This window comes from Gopherus flavomarginatus, chromosome 6 (assembly GCF_025201925.1).
Source record: "Gopherus flavomarginatus isolate rGopFla2 chromosome 6, rGopFla2.mat.asm, whole genome shotgun sequence".
In the NCBI taxonomy this organism is placed as follows: domain Eukaryota; kingdom Metazoa; phylum Chordata; order Testudines; family Testudinidae; genus Gopherus; species Gopherus flavomarginatus.
Genome location: NC_066622.1, coordinates 40454316 through 40473591, shown reverse-complemented (window position 1 = coordinate 40473591; position 19276 = coordinate 40454316). Strand labels below are relative to the sequence as shown.

General features: G+C 41.8%; 1 protein-coding gene across 1 annotated transcript in view; it reads left to right on the top strand.

Annotated features, from left to right (window-relative positions):
- Positions 1-19276, top strand: part of SLC6A11 (solute carrier family 6 member 11) — a 192470-nt gene that overhangs the window by 6300 nt on the left and 166894 nt on the right. Inside the window, exons 5-6 of the mRNA XM_050959162.1 lie at positions 1526-1616; positions 18539-18728. Coding sequence (XP_050815119.1) covers positions 1526-1616; positions 18539-18728 — 281 coding nt within the window. The remainder of the gene's footprint in view (positions 1-1525; positions 1617-18538; positions 18729-19276) is intronic.

Genomic DNA, 19276 nt, shown 5'->3' with positions numbered 1-19276 from the left:
TTGGCTTAGTTCCATTGAAATCAATGGAAATGTGAAAATCACAGCAGCAGAGAATTTGGCCCACAATATTTACCAGCGTTTACTGAAGAGTCTTGGTGCAGAACCTTGCTCATGCTTTTGTGGTGTGTTGTTTTTGTTGTTTGTTTTTTTCTTGGCATTGAATAGACATTTCTTCTTGTCAAATGTAATGATACTGTACAGGATCAGAAGTCCTAGGCTTTTCTTAATTCTGAAAGATGCTATGGGCTAAATCCTGGAATTGCCACTCAGGACCGTATCATACTTTCACTTTTTTACACTCAGGGAGTTCAGCTTAAAAACTGATGGCACAATATGGCTCTCGGTTTTTCGTCAGTCCTTATTCAGACAAACTCCCTGTGAAACCAGTGTGTGTCTTGCCTGCTTGAATGCTGAGGAAAAAATTGAGTAAGGATCTTTGTATCTGAACTTTTTATTCAGAGATCTATAACTCTGTTGTATTGTATTTTTGTGACTGTACCTGGGCCCACTCCTGCTAACCCTCAACTGCACAAATAGGACTATTTGTTTGACTGACTGGTTGTCTGTGTGAGGGTTTGCAGGATAGGGACCTGTATTTGGAAGGTTTGTTCTAACATGGATATTCCTTTATCAATCTGAATGCTTAAGTTTCACTTGAAAGGAAGATCATAATGGTTTGTTGAACTGAATGCCCACTAATACTTTCATCCTCTAGTACTGTGTATTGGTTGTAGTTTTCATGCCATCAATTGGCCCCCCTTCCACTCCTTGTATTACTGTTTGCCCTCACCCCTATCCTCACCCTACTGTGGCTTTATGGCTTTGACTCACTTCCATTGGGCCCAATCCTGCATTCCATACACACCTAAAATACTCTCTGAAGTCCATTTGGATGTGTTAAGAATCCAGGATCAGGCCTGATGGGGGTGGTAGGCTTCAGTGTCTTTTTTCACCTCCATGCAGTGACACCTAGCCAGTACTGCTCATTGTTCGAATAGTATGTGTCAGCTCAATAATGCTGAGCTGCTTTGATCTTGTCATCTATTTCCCCCTAACAGCACACCAGAGAGTAACTTTCTTACCTGCCATATTACGGCCAGTGGACACATGTTGCTGGCAGAAAGTGATTCCTGAGCCAACTGTTGGCATTAGGAATTGAACCTTAGTTAGCAAGTTGGCACGGGCTGTATGTTTTAACTCTCTAGCAATCACACCAGTTCAAAGCTTCTTTCTTCTGCCTCAAACACTGCATTGGCTCTTGCAATTGTAGCTTCTCATTCAAAAAGTACTGTAGGTGAATGTAACATGCTGTGCAGGAATATCTTCCTGGGATGAGTTGATGTGACTCAATGATCAAAGTACACGGTTACAGAACTGACAATTCCATACTATTTTCAGATGCGTGGAAAGCCTTTGTTTGCTTGGGGTCAGTGCAATTAGACTGGTGGCATTACACGATGAACATACTCTAAGCAGACAAGTGTATTGCAGGTATCATAGCAAACTTTTTTTTGTTCTTTTATAGAAAACTGTGTGGAATTTCAGAAACTTAATATGAGCAACTGCAGTCAACTCTCTTTACAAAATGCCACATCTCCAGTCATGGAATTCTGGGAGTAAGTGTACATAAACTTTCCTTTCAATTCAAGTGTGATTACCCTCAAGTGTTTTTGACAATGCACAGCTAAGTCTGACTCCTGAAGCCATAGGTGCTGGTGCTGGGGGTGTGGCAGCATCCTCTGGTTTGAAGAGATTTCCATTATGTGCAGGATTTACAGTTTGATTCAATGTCTCTCAGCACTCCACAATACAAATTGTTCCAGCATGCCTGCCTGCAGCCCTTAGCAATGTGAAAAACTCAACTGGAAACTGTTCTCACATATAGCAAGAAAGTCAGAATAAGAGTTCAACCTGTTATAGGATAATGGAAAGGAGGCGTTATGTTCTGTGAATAACATTTTCTGTTTCCTGTGGAGACATTCTTTTGACATAGGGCTCAATCCTGCGCCTCTACAGTGCATCGAAGTTTTGCCACTGACTTTAGAGAGAGTAGTATCAAATCCATATTTGCTAGAAGATGGGAGAGAGAGCAAGTGATTTAAAATATTTGTTATCTAGTTCTTCAGCACATCTTTTTCTTGTAAGAGATGCCCAGTTTACATTATTTGAGATAACTGCTACGAGTTTTTCATAAAGGCAAAGTTGCAATAATCTGTTAATATACATCATATATTACTTGTTCAGGGTCTGGTTAACATTCTAAGAACCTGGCTAGAGAATCTGTCTTTCCAGCTAGGTAGCCCTCCTCCTCTGAGTATGCTAGGGAGGATGATTGAATTTCTAAATATCTATCCTCTTTTTGGTGCTTCTCGTGCGTAGGTACTTGGTGTAAAAGCTTTCCCATTACCAGGGCACTCCCTGTTTTACTATATCATAATTTCATGGGATGAATCCTTACATTTTTCCAATAATGTGCAGTACAGAATCTAGCTGATAACAATAAAAAATAAAGTAATGTGTGGCTCTATTTAAAATGCAGGTACTTTACAGGAGCATTAAGTAAGCAGGTCAGGGGATCTGTAGGAAGCTGGCATGACAATTGGTATTTTAGTTATTGTCTTTCATTATTTTACAATGAAGAGTCTTACGATTATTTACTCATCCCTAATAATAACAGGAATGGTTGGCTGTCTTGTATCATCTCCATGATTTTGATTTACTAGTTAATATAGTGATAGTGAATATCTATTGACCAACTGAAGGCTTTTTTTAGTGATTTTTTTTACTTCTTGTATTAAAATTGATTATTTTTCAGTAATTATTAATTTTACAAAGTGTATATATAACTGTACATTTGTTCTGTGGAAGATACAGTGTACATTAGGACTTGCAAAGATTGAGACCATCGTTTTAAAAACAATGTCACTATTTAACATTACTAAGTATTTTAATGGCATGTTCTAATTGCAGTAATCTTCAGACTGGACCTTATTCTGAAGCTGTTCCATGTATGGAGTCTTAATCACAGCACTTAGACATGGGAAATACCTATTAGGCCATGTATTAGGACCAGCTCCCAAGGGAGAGCTCTGCATTGACATAATTTACTTGCATGTCAGCGTGTGCCATTTTCTTTAGCGTGGGCTCAATTAGCCACACCATGGTGAATTATCTGAGCTTTCCATGGCAGGGGCTATTGTCTAAGTGTATGGTATTTGTTGTAGAGGTTCATGTCAATTGCTGTATATGAGTACTGGACTTGAAGTACCACAGTCACATCAGTACATACACCTGCTCCCTACTTATTGTTAGGGCAGGTGGAATGTGAAAATGAGAAGCGTTGCAGGCTGAGAGAGGAGGCTTGGAGCATACATACAGGAAGATGGTACATACAGAAGGCTAGTCAGTGGTTGGTTAGGGGAAATAATACCAGCCAAGATGTGAAAGTATGGTTCATCTGATGGACACCCTGACCAGGGACACAGTGGCCATCCTTCAAAACTATCCTTTGATAATTAGATCTCCTTGCCACAGTGCTTGAGTATTTCTCCATGCTCACAAGAGTTTATTTAAGAAAAGATGAGTAGTCTTTTCTGCTAGAATCTCACTTATCCACCTATTTGATACCTTATGTCAAAATACAGCTGCCTCCCCACTTCTCAGGAAAGATTTTGTAGTAGAGTAGTGAGGAGAAGTCTTGGCTTCATTATTTTTACAAACAGCATTATGATACATTTACTAGTAGTGTAGGATAATTAAAAGTAAATTGTTGTACAGTTATCATAGTAAATGAGTAAAGTATGATTTGTGATGCATTAGCCTTGTTTTTCCATTGTGCTTATTTGCTTGCTCATTAATTTCAAAGTTCAGCAATGCACAATGGGTTACTCAATTATCAATGCAATTTGGCAAGTTTCGTTGTATCAGTATAAAAGGCCCTAAAACAGATTTGTGGCTTCTATAGTTTCAGAATTTAGCAGACATGATCAGGAACTGAGTAAAAAATAAACCAACCAACAAATTTTGGAATATATTTGTTTAAAAAAAATGAAGAATTGTGGTTATTATCTAATGGCTGGACTGAGTGATTAGATTTAGAATGACCAGATGATTACAGTTCCATTATGTGCTTTGTGTCTCAGGCATTTAATTACATGGATATAGAATGACCTAGTGATCTATATATACAAAACCGCAGTGCAGTTTGCAAAGAGAATAGTTATTAAGTAGTTAATCCATTAAAAATCTAGTGAACTTGTACAGATAGGTGACTTGTGACTCATACCAGAAATGTAATTGAACGTAACCAGAGGTCTTGTTTACACAGTACTGATTTGCTTTGTAAGTACTGACTACCTTGTACTTGTAAAAGGAGTTGTCTAGATTGCTTAGAGGGGTGTAGTCCTGCACTGAACAGCTACAGCAGGGGTAAATCACTGGCTTTTTGTTCTGTGTTTGCACAACACCTAGCACAGTGAAGTCCTGGTCCATGTCAGCAGCGCCTAGTTGCAGTTGCAATACAAATAATAAATATACTTTGGCTCATCCAAATGCTTCATTGTGCTCTGGAGAAGCCACCTCTTGGAATGTGAGTTATTCAGTCTATAATCATCCAGTCCTGATATAGACTGTCAACACGAGTGTCAAATAATATTCACAATGATACTGCTTTCTTGCCGTGTGCATTTCCAACTCATGCAGAATAGCTATCAGATGGAAAGTTAGGTCCATACTGACTCAGGCTGGATTCAAAGTAGAACTTTAGAAGATAGAGATTCCTTATCCAGATACCATCTCCTAAACAATCCAATCCTCTCTTTTTAAATAACGAATAAGATTCAAGACCTTTTTCAGTAAGAAGGTAATAAGCAGGTTTTCTGTGTGTCCCCCTCCCCCCTTTGGTGTTTAATTCTGTGCCCATTCAAGTCAATGCGAAAACTCCCATTAACTTTAATGGTGCAGGATCAAGCTTTATGTGAAGCTGTGTTCAGCACATGTGATTTTCCAAGAGAAGGAATTAGGGTGTTACACATTTGCAGAGCAGCATGCAATGGGAAGTAGACAAATGTATAGATGTGGGAGAGAAAGAAAACAGAGATAAGTACAATTTTCAACTCATAGGCAGATGCTCCAATGGTCATCCTTAAGAAATCTATCCTTTGATAAGTAGATCTCCTTACCACACTGTTTTTGTTGTTCTCTATACTAACAAGATTTATGAAAGAAAAAAATTATCTGGCTTGAAAAGTTACAGTTATAGAGATTCACATTTGCATAATACTGTATATTTCTCAAGTTATTGTTATGGGTCTAAGATACTTAAGCTAAAAATATTTAAGCTAATATTTATAAAGGGTACACAAGTTGCTATATATTGAAGAGCAGAACATAGCTGCATCAAAATCAGCGGATGTTAGTAACAAGGGCTCAAGTTGGACTTGGCTTTGAATGGGTGTAACAAAAATATACAAGAATCCTATGGAGTATTTGAGCTTTGGATCATTGGGAGTGCTGGGGAAGGCTTTGCTTTTGGTTTTGCAAAGAAGCACCCTTAGTGTAAAGTCACTTAAGTTTTTCATGACATCCATATCAGAAGCTTGGATCTTTGTTAGATAGCATATGGCTTTGAGGCTGGAAATGGATAGGAATCTTCAGTGGGTTTGAGAATGACAAATACGGCCTTGGCCATTCTCAGATCTCCTGCTTCAGAGCCCAGGAGTAACTCCATTTAACCATACTGGTGATAGAGGGAACTACCCTGCAGCGGAATGGGAAGGAAACATTCCAGTAGCAGCTCTGACTCACAGAGTGATGAAGTTAACCTCTCCCAGCACTGAGCACAAACCCTGTGTCTGCCTACCATTCTGTCAGGTACAGACTCTCTACCTCTGATAGTGAAGGTGGTGGCAGCGGTGGGGGAGATCTGCTTTGTGTAACTCAGTATAGCACCATGTTCCCCCCTGGTGATGGGTGGGACACAAAGAGAGGTTATGAGCCTGCTGCAGGCATGGCTGGTAGAGAGAGGTCTCTTTGCTCAGGCAGTAAAGGCTTTTGCTTTTAGAACCACAGGTCTCAGGTTCAATCCCTGTTGGTGGTGATCCACGCTGTGATGTGGCATTAGACTTCAAAGGACTGTTCGAGTTTACATCTTGACTTGTGAGCTAGTAACTGATTGCTGCTTACCTATGCTCACATAGCCAAGAGGGTGTGATACTGCTGGAGATGTAGCAGGCCAAGCAGTGGAGAAATGATTCTGAATCTTGGAGCTCTGATCTTTTGCCCCTTTTCTGCTAGGCCAAGGGAGACCATCCCTGGTATTGATTTTGAGATTTCACCTGCATTTGTAGCCTTCTCACTGTAACTTTGACCAAGGAGGTTAGAGCTGCATCACTGGGAGAGTCTAGGAGCTTGAGGAGGGCTTTATATTCTCACCATTTTGAAGTACCTTGTGAACCATGGCCTTGGTAATGCCACAATATGTTTTACACATCATCAGAATGGGCATTGACTGAGTCCAAATTCAGGGACCTGATCCCCATTAAACTCCAGCATTGGGCTATGAAAGATGGCAGGCAGAAGTCTGAAAGCCTAACTCCTTGTTTGGTGTTGGTGGCCAGTGTTCAGAGCAAGTTTACTTTGAAGCATAGGTGTTTCTTTCAAAGGGTTAGGTATCCCAGTCAAGGCGCTCCAGAGAGGACTTGTCACTACCTCAGAGATGTAAGAAATATGGGGTTTCTGGCATTTGCTCTTCATCCAGTTGGATGCTCATGCTGGTAAAGGTTCAGGCAGTGATAGAGGTGGGGGTCACCTCAGCCATGTTAGGAAAGGCCCATGGGACACACTGGGTCAGCCTGGGAGGATGGAGCAGGTGAGATTCAGAAACTGAGAAGGGATTCAGTTTGCTTGCTCAGTCCCAGCAAATCCCGGGAAATCTTCTGGCAAACATATCGGAGAGTCAAGGGAGCCTATGGGTACCATTTCCACTGCTTCTGTCTGTCCTCATGGTCTGAAACTAGATCTTCAAAGGCCCTGGGAAGAGAGCTGTGCAGACAAGTCCCATGGTACTGAGGTTGATTCCACCTCAATAGTTTCCTTTTTTGGCTGAGTAACAACCCAGACCTGAGCCAAAGAAGGCCTGGTTGTTAGCCTGTCATTCTCTGGAGGAGATGGCACATCCTCAGCATTTGCAAGTCAAGCCTAGTGAGAAAAAACCTTTTTTGTCAAGGGGAAAGAAAAGGAGCTGCTCTTGGTAAAAGAGGAAAAAAACAAAAAAAACCCACCTCACAAAGTCAAGAAAAGGCTTTTCCTGTTTCTTTCAGGGTGCAAATAGTGGCAGGAGTTGCATTGTTACTAATCCCCAAAATCCTATGAAAAGTCATTAGCAAGTTTGGGCCTGATCCTGAGGTGCTGAGTACCCATGGGCATTCAGCGCCTCTCAGAACTAGGCCTTTGTGCATGTCTTGGAGGAGTACATTATGCTGTGCCAAACTCACTGGTTTCTGTCCAGTTCACAGGAGGCCGTGTGAAAACAGTCTTTTGTTTTGATTTACATGAGCTCTTCATCTGGTTTTGCCTTGAAACCCAAAGCTCGGCCTGGTTTCAGTTGAGAGCAATAAACAGAGGGTAGGTTTCTTCAAAAGGTTAAGCCAGCTTCTCAGTGATGGTGGGCTGAGTTTTGAATTGTAATGAGACCTTAAATCAGGCAGATGAATTTCCTGTGTGTTAGGGTTTAGCTGTATTATAACTGTAGCAATGTGGCGACTCATTGGCGTGGCACCTCCTGCTGGTCATCTCAGGAATTAGCCCTCTAGCCGAAGGAGCACCCTCTGCAGGCCGGTGTCTCTCACCTATCGCTGGCCCCCGTGTCCCTCCTGGAGCCTAGTGCCCCTTTACCTTGGGTGCTGCCCCCGGCAGTACCCCCACTCTCTGGGTCTCCCCACCCAGAGAAACCCCCAACGCTCTATATCCCCTATCTTGCCTCAGTGGCTACTGCCAGTCACCATCTAGCCCCTGTTCACTGGGGCAGACTGCAGTCTGTAAAGGCCACTCATCATTGGTAAGGGGCCGGGGGGGGGGGGTTTAGACCTGCTGCCTTTGCCTACCTTGGGCTGCATCTCTGCAACCCCAGTACCTTTTCCAGCCTTTAGCCAGGCCTGCAGCCTGAGGGTTTTCCAGGACAGAGCTCCCCAGCTTCTCTGGCCTTTCCCCAACCCTGCTCCACTGTAGGCACCCTGCTGTGCTCCCAAGCATCCAGGCCCATCTCTATCAACAGCTAGAGAGGGACTGTTTGAAATTCCTGGCTCACAGCCTTTTATAGGGCCAGCTGGGCTGACTGGCCTCACCTCTGGCTGCTTCTCCAATCGGCCTTGTTTCTTGCTCCCTGGGACAGCCCTTTCCCAGGGCTGTTTTAACCCCATTTAAAGAACATTGTTAAGGTTGTAAAATCAATCACTCAGAAGTTAGGAAATGGCAGAATTAAGGTTTCTCATGCAACCTTAATGGGGGTGTGTATGCAGTATGATAATATTTAATACCTTGATCATATACTGTTTTTTCCCAAGGAGCTCTGCCTCATTCAATGCACAGAATGGGCAGTGCTCAAATAATGAGCAACTATTCAACATTTTGTTTTATCCTCGTAGTTCAATATGCTGCCCAAACCTTATTTACTGCATTCAAACCCTGCTTCTGAAGGCAGAATTATTATTTTTGTTCTGGGCTTTTCTATAGCACTAATCCCTAATAGTATCTGAGTCTTTTGCAAATACTAATGAATTTATCTTCCCAACATCCCTGTGAGATGAATGGGTGTTATTATCCCCATGTAACAAATGGGGAACAGAGGCACCAAGAGATTACAGTCAGAAGTATTTCACTGATTTTGGGTGCCCAATTTGAGGTGTCTGTGATCTGATTCTTCTGAGTACTCAGCATTATTTAGCACTTTATGTGTTCAGAGCACAGCTCCCATTCACTACAGGTGCAGCTGTGAGCGCTTAGTACTCCTGCAAAGCAGACCCCAAGGTTTCAAGTTGTCACCCCAAAAATAAGAAATACACAATTAGTGGCCATGTGTGAAAAGCTGGGTTTACGTGACTTGCCTAGTATCACACGGGAACACTCGGGCAGAGGCAGGGGTAGAATTCAGTTTCCCAGGACAGCATTCAATTGTCTTGATCATAAGGCCATCATGTCTTTTGCTGAAATCCCCCTCCTCATTCACCTTCCAACTCCTGCCCCTTCACTATATAGGCTGTGTTCATTCCCAGAGAAGGACGATCCTGTGCACTGAAAGAGGCAGGGTTCTGTGGAATAACTAGTATAGGATAATGTAATGTACAACAGTAGCATAAAGCATATGTACAAGGGGACTGAATTAAGGTTTCACAGGCAATCTTAATTCTGACATTTCCTAACTTTTGGGTACTTGACTTTGCAACCTTGATGTTCTTTTAATATAGTGGTTTTATATGTAATTTCCTAGGTTTTTTAAAAAAGCAAACTGAAAAAGCAGAAATTCCATCATGTTGTCTCCAACATGGTTCATCAGGAGGGGTGCAACCTTTAGATCCACCACAAGACCTCTGCCCCCTTGAACTAATGGAGTAACTGATAGTGGATTGACTTCTTTATGTGGACCAGCACTAGATAGGATGGGACACTTTGCTAGTGGGTTTCACAGAGATTTGCCAACAGCAGAGGTGTGGTGAGATTCAGCACTCTTGGCTTCCATTTCAGCCTCTGGTGAGGAGTGTGATGTAGTGGGCACAGAGTCTTCTACCCATTACCCTCAAGCTTAATCCCTTTCACTCCATCCCATCCAACTTGTCCCAGTCCTTCCTCTTACCCATCCCTGGCTCCTCATGCCAGTCCCTTTCTCCTGGCTTACCCAGTTCCAGTCTCCACTCCTCAGGCTTCTCATCCCAATCTGCTTGCCCATTTAGTCCTAGTTTCCTCCTCAGGGTTCCCTATCCAAGTTCCAGTCTCTCCCACCACTACTCCCAGTCTCCTTGTCTAGCCAGTCCCAGTGCTTTTCTCTTTGCTCTTTATCTGATCTGTCTCTCCCTTCCTCTCTGGTCTTTCCCTCAAGTCATTCGTTTTACCCCTCTCCCTTCCCCCCTTACTGTCTCTATGTCCCAGGCTCCTATTCATTCTTAGTCTTCCTCCTATCCCTGCCCCTGCTCCAAGTGCCAGGATCCCCCTTGCAGTCTCTTTGCCCAGCCAATCCCAGTTCTCCCACCAACCCCACACACACCCTGGCTCCTGATCAGCTCTCTCTCTTCCACCTCCTCCTATCTCTGTTTCCTATCCATACTGTTTCGTAGTCCCAGTCACTTTGTCTAGCCAGTCCCAGCCTCTTCTTCATTACACCCACCATCAGCTAGAGTTGCAGCCTCTGCTACCCTGACTCCCAAGTCCCCAACTCACAGTCCCTCTCTCCCTCCCCTCAAGTTCCAGTCTTACCAGGCTTCCTGTTCCAATCCATCCCTTGCCCTCCCTCAGTAACATGTAGGAGCTGTGACAGGATGGAGGTTGCTGAGTGAAGACAGAATTTTCAGCAATTTTTAGCTATTAAACTCTAAGAAGTCTCTATTGAGCATGTGTGAACTTCAGTTTTTCAACATCTTATAATTTGCCTAAATTGGAGTGGATTTTCACAAAGATGGCAAAAGGCACATTTCTGACACACTGTTTTGACTGAAACCTTCCAGAAAATCTTAGCCTGAGTCAGACAGTGAGAAAATTCAGTCCAAATGGTTAAAGTCTGGCAAAGGTATAAGCAGGGTCTTATAATGGGAAGTTATGTGCAACCTAAATAATAGGTGGTGTTACAAGACCTGCCTATAATACATAGAAATGCCATTTCCAGGTATTGTTAGCATCTTGAACTCTTAGCTAGATTAGAACAATCTATTGATAGTTAATAAATCAGCAAATTTAGCTCCTTTTTCTGATTGTGAATGATTCACAGACTTTGAGTTGTTCTCCTTTCTTATTTATTCAAACTATGTCACAAATACTTCATGCAATAATATTTCAGTCCAGGTGTAGTTCAAAAATATTCACTTTACTATTCATTATTTGTAAGGCTAAGATTTTGTCCTGGGTATTTTTAGTAAAAGTCATGGACAGGATGCGGGCAATAAACAATAAATCACAGAAGCTGGAGCCCCACTACCCGTGACTGAAGTCGCGGAGGTCACGTAAAATCAGAATCCATGACCGGCTTGTAGCTTAATTATTTGTAATCTCTGATTGGAATTCACAGTGCCTGGGTGGTTGCCATGGTGAAGTGTGGGGAAAGTTGTGCCTTTGATCTTGGCAAAAAATGTAAGTTTTGGACAAAAAAAGTTAATTTACATGATGCCATATTTTAATAGAATTGTTTTATTTTCATTTGCAAGCATGGTAAAGTGCTTGTGATCATATAATTACTCAGTAATAATTCAAACACATGTAGAGAGAGCAGAAGAACAAAATAGTGATAAAACTGAGAATTTTAGAAACAACTGGCTAATGTTTTTTGTATTGATAAAGTATGATGGGCACACCTAAATTATATGGCTTTCCACCTATCTCACAATAGTATTCTTGGGTGTCAGTTCCTGCTGTGAACTGAAAGTACTAAGACTGTATATATCTCCCGTCTTCTCTAAACAGATCTTTACACATCCTGACGAAGGGAATGTTCTTCAGAAGCAGTTTGTGTGCACATAGGAAATTTTAAAGCAATCCTTGAAAGATCTGGGAATCACAAACCTTACCTTAACCCTTGCCAAAACAAGATTTGGCTGGTCAATAGCTCAGTCACGGATTGATCCAAATGACAATTAAGGCAATGGGAGTGTTTCCATTGACATCAGTGGGCACTGGATCAGTTCCATGTAGGATTAGTATTATTTTGTATTACAGTAATGCCTAGAGACCTCAACTGAGATAGGGTCCCATTCTGCTTGGTGCTGCACAAACACATATGAAGAGATAGTCCCTACTCTTGTAATGCAGCCTGATCATGTTCTTTCTAACACCTGCATCTAACCAAAGCACTAAAGCTTCTAAAATTGCTGAGTTTTTCTGTACTTTGTTTCTGAGAACCTAAGAACTGTATGTATGTATTCTGCAAGGTGTGCTGCTTTGTTTAAGTGCTGTCCAAAGCAAACAATTCCCCTATTAGTAGATCACACTGAGGCTGTCTTAGTTCTTTAGGAAAAGAATGGGCCATTGCCTTTTTCAAAGGACAAGTTGAAAAGTAATATTTAATAATTTGTGCTAGATTGTTCCCCTCCTGTAAATGTTTTTTCTCCTTTGGTATCCCATGCAAGTGAGTAGTAGTACGGTACAAGTAACATGAATTACTGTAGAATGGGTTTTAAAGATCTTTGCAATGCCTTAAACATGTGGGTGGCATTGTACGTCATAAAATTTGATACTTACAATTACACAGAAATGTGTCCAGGCATCTACTAGAGTTTTGCTCACTCTCTTGAAATTAACAGACTCAGGAATGACACAAGCAGGTAGGAGTGACTAGCAGTGTCCCCACTTAACTTTACAATCAGCATTAGGCACCACAGTCACATTCAAAACATACGTGTTGTCAGGGCTGAATCCCTACTCTGGCACTTTGAGTGCAGAAGGTGGGGGCCCACAAGGATTTTAAAAATTACTACTGACCACTCCAGGCTTGTATAACACTCCCAAGGTTACAGCTTTTCTCTAACTTTGGCTTGGTAAACGCTGCCACCACCTAAATGCAAAAAAAACCAAAAAACCTTGGACCAGGAAGGAGCACTTGGGAATTCCTCCCTGTGGGGTACCCTCAAGCCCTTTCACTTCCCCCTCTGGGAAGAGCTGAGAAAGAAAACACAGGAAATTGCTGTTGCTACCAGCTAATCAAACAACATGCACAAACCTCTTAGGTCACCAAAAATCAATTCTTAAAAAAAGGTAAATTTTATTAAAAACAAAAAAGAAAGAAAATACATCTGGAACTTAGGCTTTTGCTAGCTTTTAAAAGACCAATTCCAAAAATTAAGCACCCAAAATAGCTTTCTTGGGGGTTCAGCATAAAGGTTTCAAGCAAACAAAAGCATCTGGAGTTAGCACAGAGGAGTCCATTAGCCATAAGAACTAAACAGAAATAACTCTAATCATGTCTTTATAAACATTCCTGATCTATTTACACATTCGGGAGTTCCAGATAAGTAGTTCTAGGTATGATCTGATGATTTATGACCATACCTGGCTTAAAGCTGCTTACAGCATTGCTGCTCTGTCTCTCTCCGCTCTCCAGAGAACAACCACAGACACAAAGGGAAAGCTTCTTTCCCAATTTTAAAAAGTTCTAGCCTTCCTATTGGCTCTTTTGGTCAGGTGCCTTTTTTTTTTTAACCTGGGGGGTCTTTGTTAACCCTTTAAAGGTAAAGCAAGCAGAGAACAGCCACCAAGAGGGACTTTATAGCTAATTGTCTGGCTGGATGTCCATAAAAAGGAGCTACTCTCCCTCCTTCATTTATCACACCTGTCCTTAGCATAATTTGTTTCATTGCATAAAATAAAAAGTCCTATGTCATTAAATAATCTTGATATCTGCTTTGTAGCTTTTGAAAAAGTCCAGGCAAAGACAAGAGTCACAATTGAGCTGTAATGATGAGGCTGAAATTTTTATAAAGAGTATTTCCCAAGTATAACTTCTGTGCTGGTTGATCCAGGAAATTAATTGGAATAATTGCCAGGATATCTTCTCAGTCAGTTTGAGCAGCTCAGCATGGGGTTCCTGCTGTGCAGATGTAACCAACAAATGCTGAACAGTCCTTTCTTTTTTGGCAACAGTTCTGTAACATTTTGAAAGCTTGATCCACCTTTATTTATGTGTTGTATTGACCAGATATTTGTAACAATCAGCTTTCCTGGTGTAATCTACAGGAATATTGCAAGTAGGGCAGAAGAGCTTTCTACCATCTCATTCCTGGATAGCTCTCTGCGTTGCACTGTTGTCACCTCTGAAGTTCCACTACGTGGGGAAAACGTTGCATGTTCCCTTCAAGGCAGAACGAAATAAAAAAGTTTTTACATTTTAAAATTTTAACAAGCTGTCTTAAATATTTCAGTGGGGTGAGAGCAAGTGCCATTTGATTTGGAAACAGGGTGGTAATATTAATTTACAGCACTCACACTTAGGTTTTAGCCCTATGTCTTATCAGTTGTAAAAACAGATTAATATGTGGAGAGAAAACCCCTTTGGAGATACCTAATGGACCAACATAAACAACAAACCATAACATGAATTCTAATTATCCTCTTGCTTACACTTATTTTATTAGTGTGTCTCCATTGATTTAACTGATTTACATCAGTATAAGTGTAAGCAAAATCAGGCACATGTCTATCCCCCATATCTTCTGCCAACAATCTCAGGCCCTTCTTCTTTTTCCTTTATGCCGCTTTTCCTGGTGAGGATTGTGGCGGCAACATGGAGAGTAGAGAGGACCAGACCTTTCTCTTTCTTCCACAGCAGGTTCCATCTCCTCCTGGGGGATTCCCCAGCATTCCCAGGCCAGCCGGGAGATATAATCCCTCCAGCGTGTGCTGGGTCAGCCTCAGGGCCTCTGCCCAGTGGGATGTGCCTGATAGAGTTCCAACGGAAGCCTCTCAGGGGGCATCCTTATCAGGTGCCAAAACCACCTCAACTGGCTCCTCTTGATCTGGAGGAGTAACGGCTCTACTCCTGGGCCTTCCATATAGTCGAGCTCCTCACTGTATCTCGGAGAGTAAACCCAGCCACCCTGCGGAGAAACCTCATTTTGGCTGCTTGTACCTGCGATCTCATCCTTTCAGTCATTATCCAAAGTTCACAACCATAGGTGAGGATGGGATGTAGAATGACCTATAAACAGAAAGCTTCATCCGAGAACTCAGTTCCCACTTCACCACCACAGATCAGTACAGTGCCCGAATCGCTGCCACACCAATCTGCCAGTTGACCTCACACTCCCGCTTGCCATCACTCGTGAACAAGACCTCTAGATACTTGAACTCATCCACAATAATATGAGCTGTATGTCTTTAGATTTCACCCTAGTTCAATATTGTACCCAGTTTACAAATGGCAGTACTGAGGCAGAAGGGTTGAATGATGTTTGTATGATGCTCAGTGGTGTTGTGAAAGGTGAGCAAAGTCCTATAGAAGTACAATCTTTTATTAAAGCCAGAAGTGGGGACAGAACTCAGGACTTCCTAGATCCCAGCTCTATGGTTAATCCACTAGACTAGGGATAACATTTCTGGTTTTCTTTTTTCTCCTCTTGCCTGTCAGCTTTTCTTCATCCTCGCCTCTCAAGTGTCCTGCATGGTGTGGGACATCCCACATCTGGCCCCAGGTTTTACAGTTATCCAGAGGTCTCTCATTGCCTTGGCAAAATCCCACTTTGGCACCTGGACACAATCACTGTTGGCAGCACTGCTGGATACCTTCTTCTCTGCTGCATGCAGCAGTGCCTCTGCCCTGCTTCCTTCTGGGGCAATGTGCAGCTGAGAAAGTGCATGGAGGCTGCTGAGGACGAGGCTGGGCGGCAGCAGTGGGGAGGTCTGTTGGAGGAGGAGAGATGGGGTTTCTGACACAAAACACAACAATGAGCATTACAGTAAAAGGAATTTTTATTTTATTGTAAATAAGGACTTTCTACATAAAGTACATAGAATCATTGTTTAGTTTCATTAAAATAAATTCCAGGCTATTTACATGGTTGCACATAAATGGTTTTAATAAAACAGTGTGTGGAATAAAAAATGTGATGTCCCTCTTTGTGCCCCTCATTTCAATTACTGTCCCTCTTTGCTGCTTACTTTGAGGGTCACTGGCCCCTCCTTTCAGAGTCCAGGGGTTGAGAAGTATGCGAGTGCCCCTGCGCTAAAGTTTGACTGATCACCTTCTATTTATAATTGGTTTGTTTTACTCTTTCTTTGTTAGAACTCCTTTGAGTGCAGGCAGGACATGCTGGTATGATGAATGTGAAGAGAGAGAGATTCTTGGCCAATCACAGCACACATTTCACATTGATGTGCTATGCTGGCGAAAGATAAAAAGCTGTCATTAATGTGTGGTTATTGTAGGAGGCTGCAGCACATTGCTTGGTGGCTCCCCGGGGAGGTATTGTTTTAGAAAGTTACAGACTGTCATTGGCCTAGTTCAGAGGTTTTTGCTCTAGCCTTTGTTCCCCCCTATGTGTAATCATTCCTGAGCAGAGGGTCACCTGGGGTGAGGTTGTGTAGATTCTCTCAGAGGCACAGAACAAAACTTGCAGCCTGACAGAGAGAGGGGTCAGGTTGCTTTAAGCCACCTTTGTGCTCTCCCAATTCTGGGCTGCTCCAGAGTGGCTGCTCCTGGGATAAATTAGATCACCTATAAAAAAGGAGAAGAGGAGGGGATTTAAGCACTGAGATTCCTTCAGAAAGGGACATGGGGAGGCAGAGGAACTGCTATCAAAAATGCTGACAGAGCCATAGGAGACACTGGGAGAGAACCAAGAGTCCACAGGATGCCAATGAGTGGGAGAAAAATCATATGCTGCAGAGAAATGAAGGAAGATGAGGCTTGGAGACTTGGCTAGGAAGAAGTTACTATGACCTTGTGAGTACAGATTAAAGAGGATGGAAGACAGACTGGATGGATCAAGAGCAAAAGAGTGGCAGCTAATCCTTCAATCATATCTATATGTGCCCATGTATATTTCTACTTTCATTTCCACTAGCTTTTCCTTTGGTTCTCTGTGTTGCTCCCAGTCTTTTTTCCTTGCCGCTTCCTTTGTCTCCTTTATGCCCGTGCTGTACTTGAAGCAGCTCTCTAAATCCTGTGCACAGATATCCTCCTTCTTCTTTTGCAAAGCCTTCTCCAGATGTATTTCTTTGAGTAACTTTCAGCACTGATCTCCAAGACTGTCATGTCTCCTCCCCGTTTTGTCTGGACTGCTGGTGTATCTGTATATCTTATCTTTCTGTATAAACTTTCACGCTCCTCTGGGCAGATTTGAGTTTTGTTTTTCTGATCCTTCCCTAAGCTCAAGGAGGGTTTGAGAATAGAGACTAGCTCTAGCCCGACTCCAGTACACCCTGTTAAAGCAAGTCTAATGAACTCCTGTAGAATGGCATCCAAGTAAATAAAGTGCTGATTGTGATGAGACTTAGACTTGCATAAGAACACTTGGCATTTCAGCAAGTGCCATGAATCCTCGATAAGATGCACTGAAGTGAAGGTTAATCTTATCCTTAAGGTTTAAATGCTGTAAAATGAAAAATAAAAACAGCCACATGCTGAGCTCCATCATAACGGGGCTGCAGAGGGAAAGAAAGATGTGCTGACTAATAGCAAGGTCAGTCTGGTTTGGAGTATTTCATTCTATTCAACGGACATGGATAAGTCACAGAAATATGCATTGGGGTAAATTTTTCAGAGCTGTACACAATGCTGTAGCCATGTGACTGCCTCCCGTTAACACCACCCTTGGGGATTGTACGGCTCATTTTCTCTCTACCACTTTGGAAAGAAATGTACAGCTAAGTGGCTTTCCAAAAGAGAATTCATACATTTTGAATGGAATTTTATTTGCAGCTCCTGATCCATTTCTAATAAGTACCATACGTTGGCCCATTTAGTAGTCATGGAATACAGGTCTGTCGCATCTTACACTGGGGTTATGTTCCACAGTCAGCACATAAAGCGACAATCGCAAATAGTCAAAATTACATTGAGTGTAATGGTGGGCGGAATCCCCCGCACTACAGGTACAGCATTAAAATTTTATTTTTCTCTTTTTTTGTGTTTTGTTTTCGTTTTTGCTGACCACATAAAGCTGAAATCGCACATGTTAAATGTGCATAAGATGCGACAGACCTGTATTGACCTTTGGAGGGTACCACTGATAATTGGCATAGTCTATTTGGGAGTACTCTTGTAAGCCTTTGAATGTGTAGATTTCCTAGTGGAACTCTGAAGAAGTAAAAGGGAATGAGCGTTCTAGAGGACGCATGTACATTCCATGGATTTCAGATCCTTTACCTGTCCATTTTCAAAAGAACCAACTAGCTACTCAATTTCCATTGACTATCAGTGGGAGTTTGGCACATACCCCTCTTAGGTACTTCTAAAAATCTGTTATTCATACCAAGAATGCATATTTTGGACCTGATTCTGCAGCCCTTGAATCCAGTGGAAGCTTTGCCATGGACTTTCATCAGCAGAAGCTGTTGGTGGTGTCCACATTTCTCCTGCAGAGGTGTTATTTCAGTGCTTGCTGAGCACTTGTTAAATAATGATGTTAATTAATGTTTGCATTTCATTGCTCATTTTACTTTATTCCATTTTTACTTTAGTATTATTACTACAAGATTAGTGTTAGAAGATTAGAGAAGGAACTTCTGAGAGGATTCTGTTCCTTTTCGGTTATTCTCATTGTCAGACATAGAAAATAAATCCCCACTTTCTGTCTAATAGCAGAATCAGTATGCTTATTCATCTCTTATTTTATTTTCATGCCACTAGCTTTGTGCATGGAGTTTTTCAGACTGATACACACAGAAAAGGTCTCTGTAGCAAAGAGTTCACACTCTTCTTTTCTACTCCTGCCAAGGAAGTAGAGGGCGAATCTGAGACTGAAGCCAGTGGGACTCCACATAGACATATCCCTGAAGAATCGGGTATAAATGTATACGATGTACTGATAAAGAAGAGGGTAATGCACGAGGCATTTGAATTGTTGAGGTTTGGCAGACATCTAGTTTCATTAGGATATATATTTGTTTGCATTATTTTAAGTTTTTAGTTTGCTATAGAATAATGTAACCCACACTCCAGGGATTAGAGTAGTAAGCATTTTCCTGTTTAAAAATACATTTGTAAATTTCAAATAGAGGGGAAACGTTCCATTCCCCTTTTACCAAAGTCCTGTGCCATGTAGCTCCCCGCAGACGTGGATTTATCTTATTCTGTAGCCAAATAGTCATTAAATCCAAACAGAAGAGCACTTGGAGAGAGTGACCCATCATTTGTTTTATTCAACACATGAACAGCTACTCTTTTGTATATATTACATGTAGGGCACAGAATCAGATAAAAAAAATCTTTTGACTTGTCTTCTCTTAAAAAAGAAAACCATCTCACAGATTCTGTATCAGAGATATATCAGGTTTGTAATAATCACTACCTCTGGTGCCTAGCTCAGTATTGTATTATACCATTTATTTTCCTTAAGAAGTAGTTATGAGACCTGACATGTAAAAA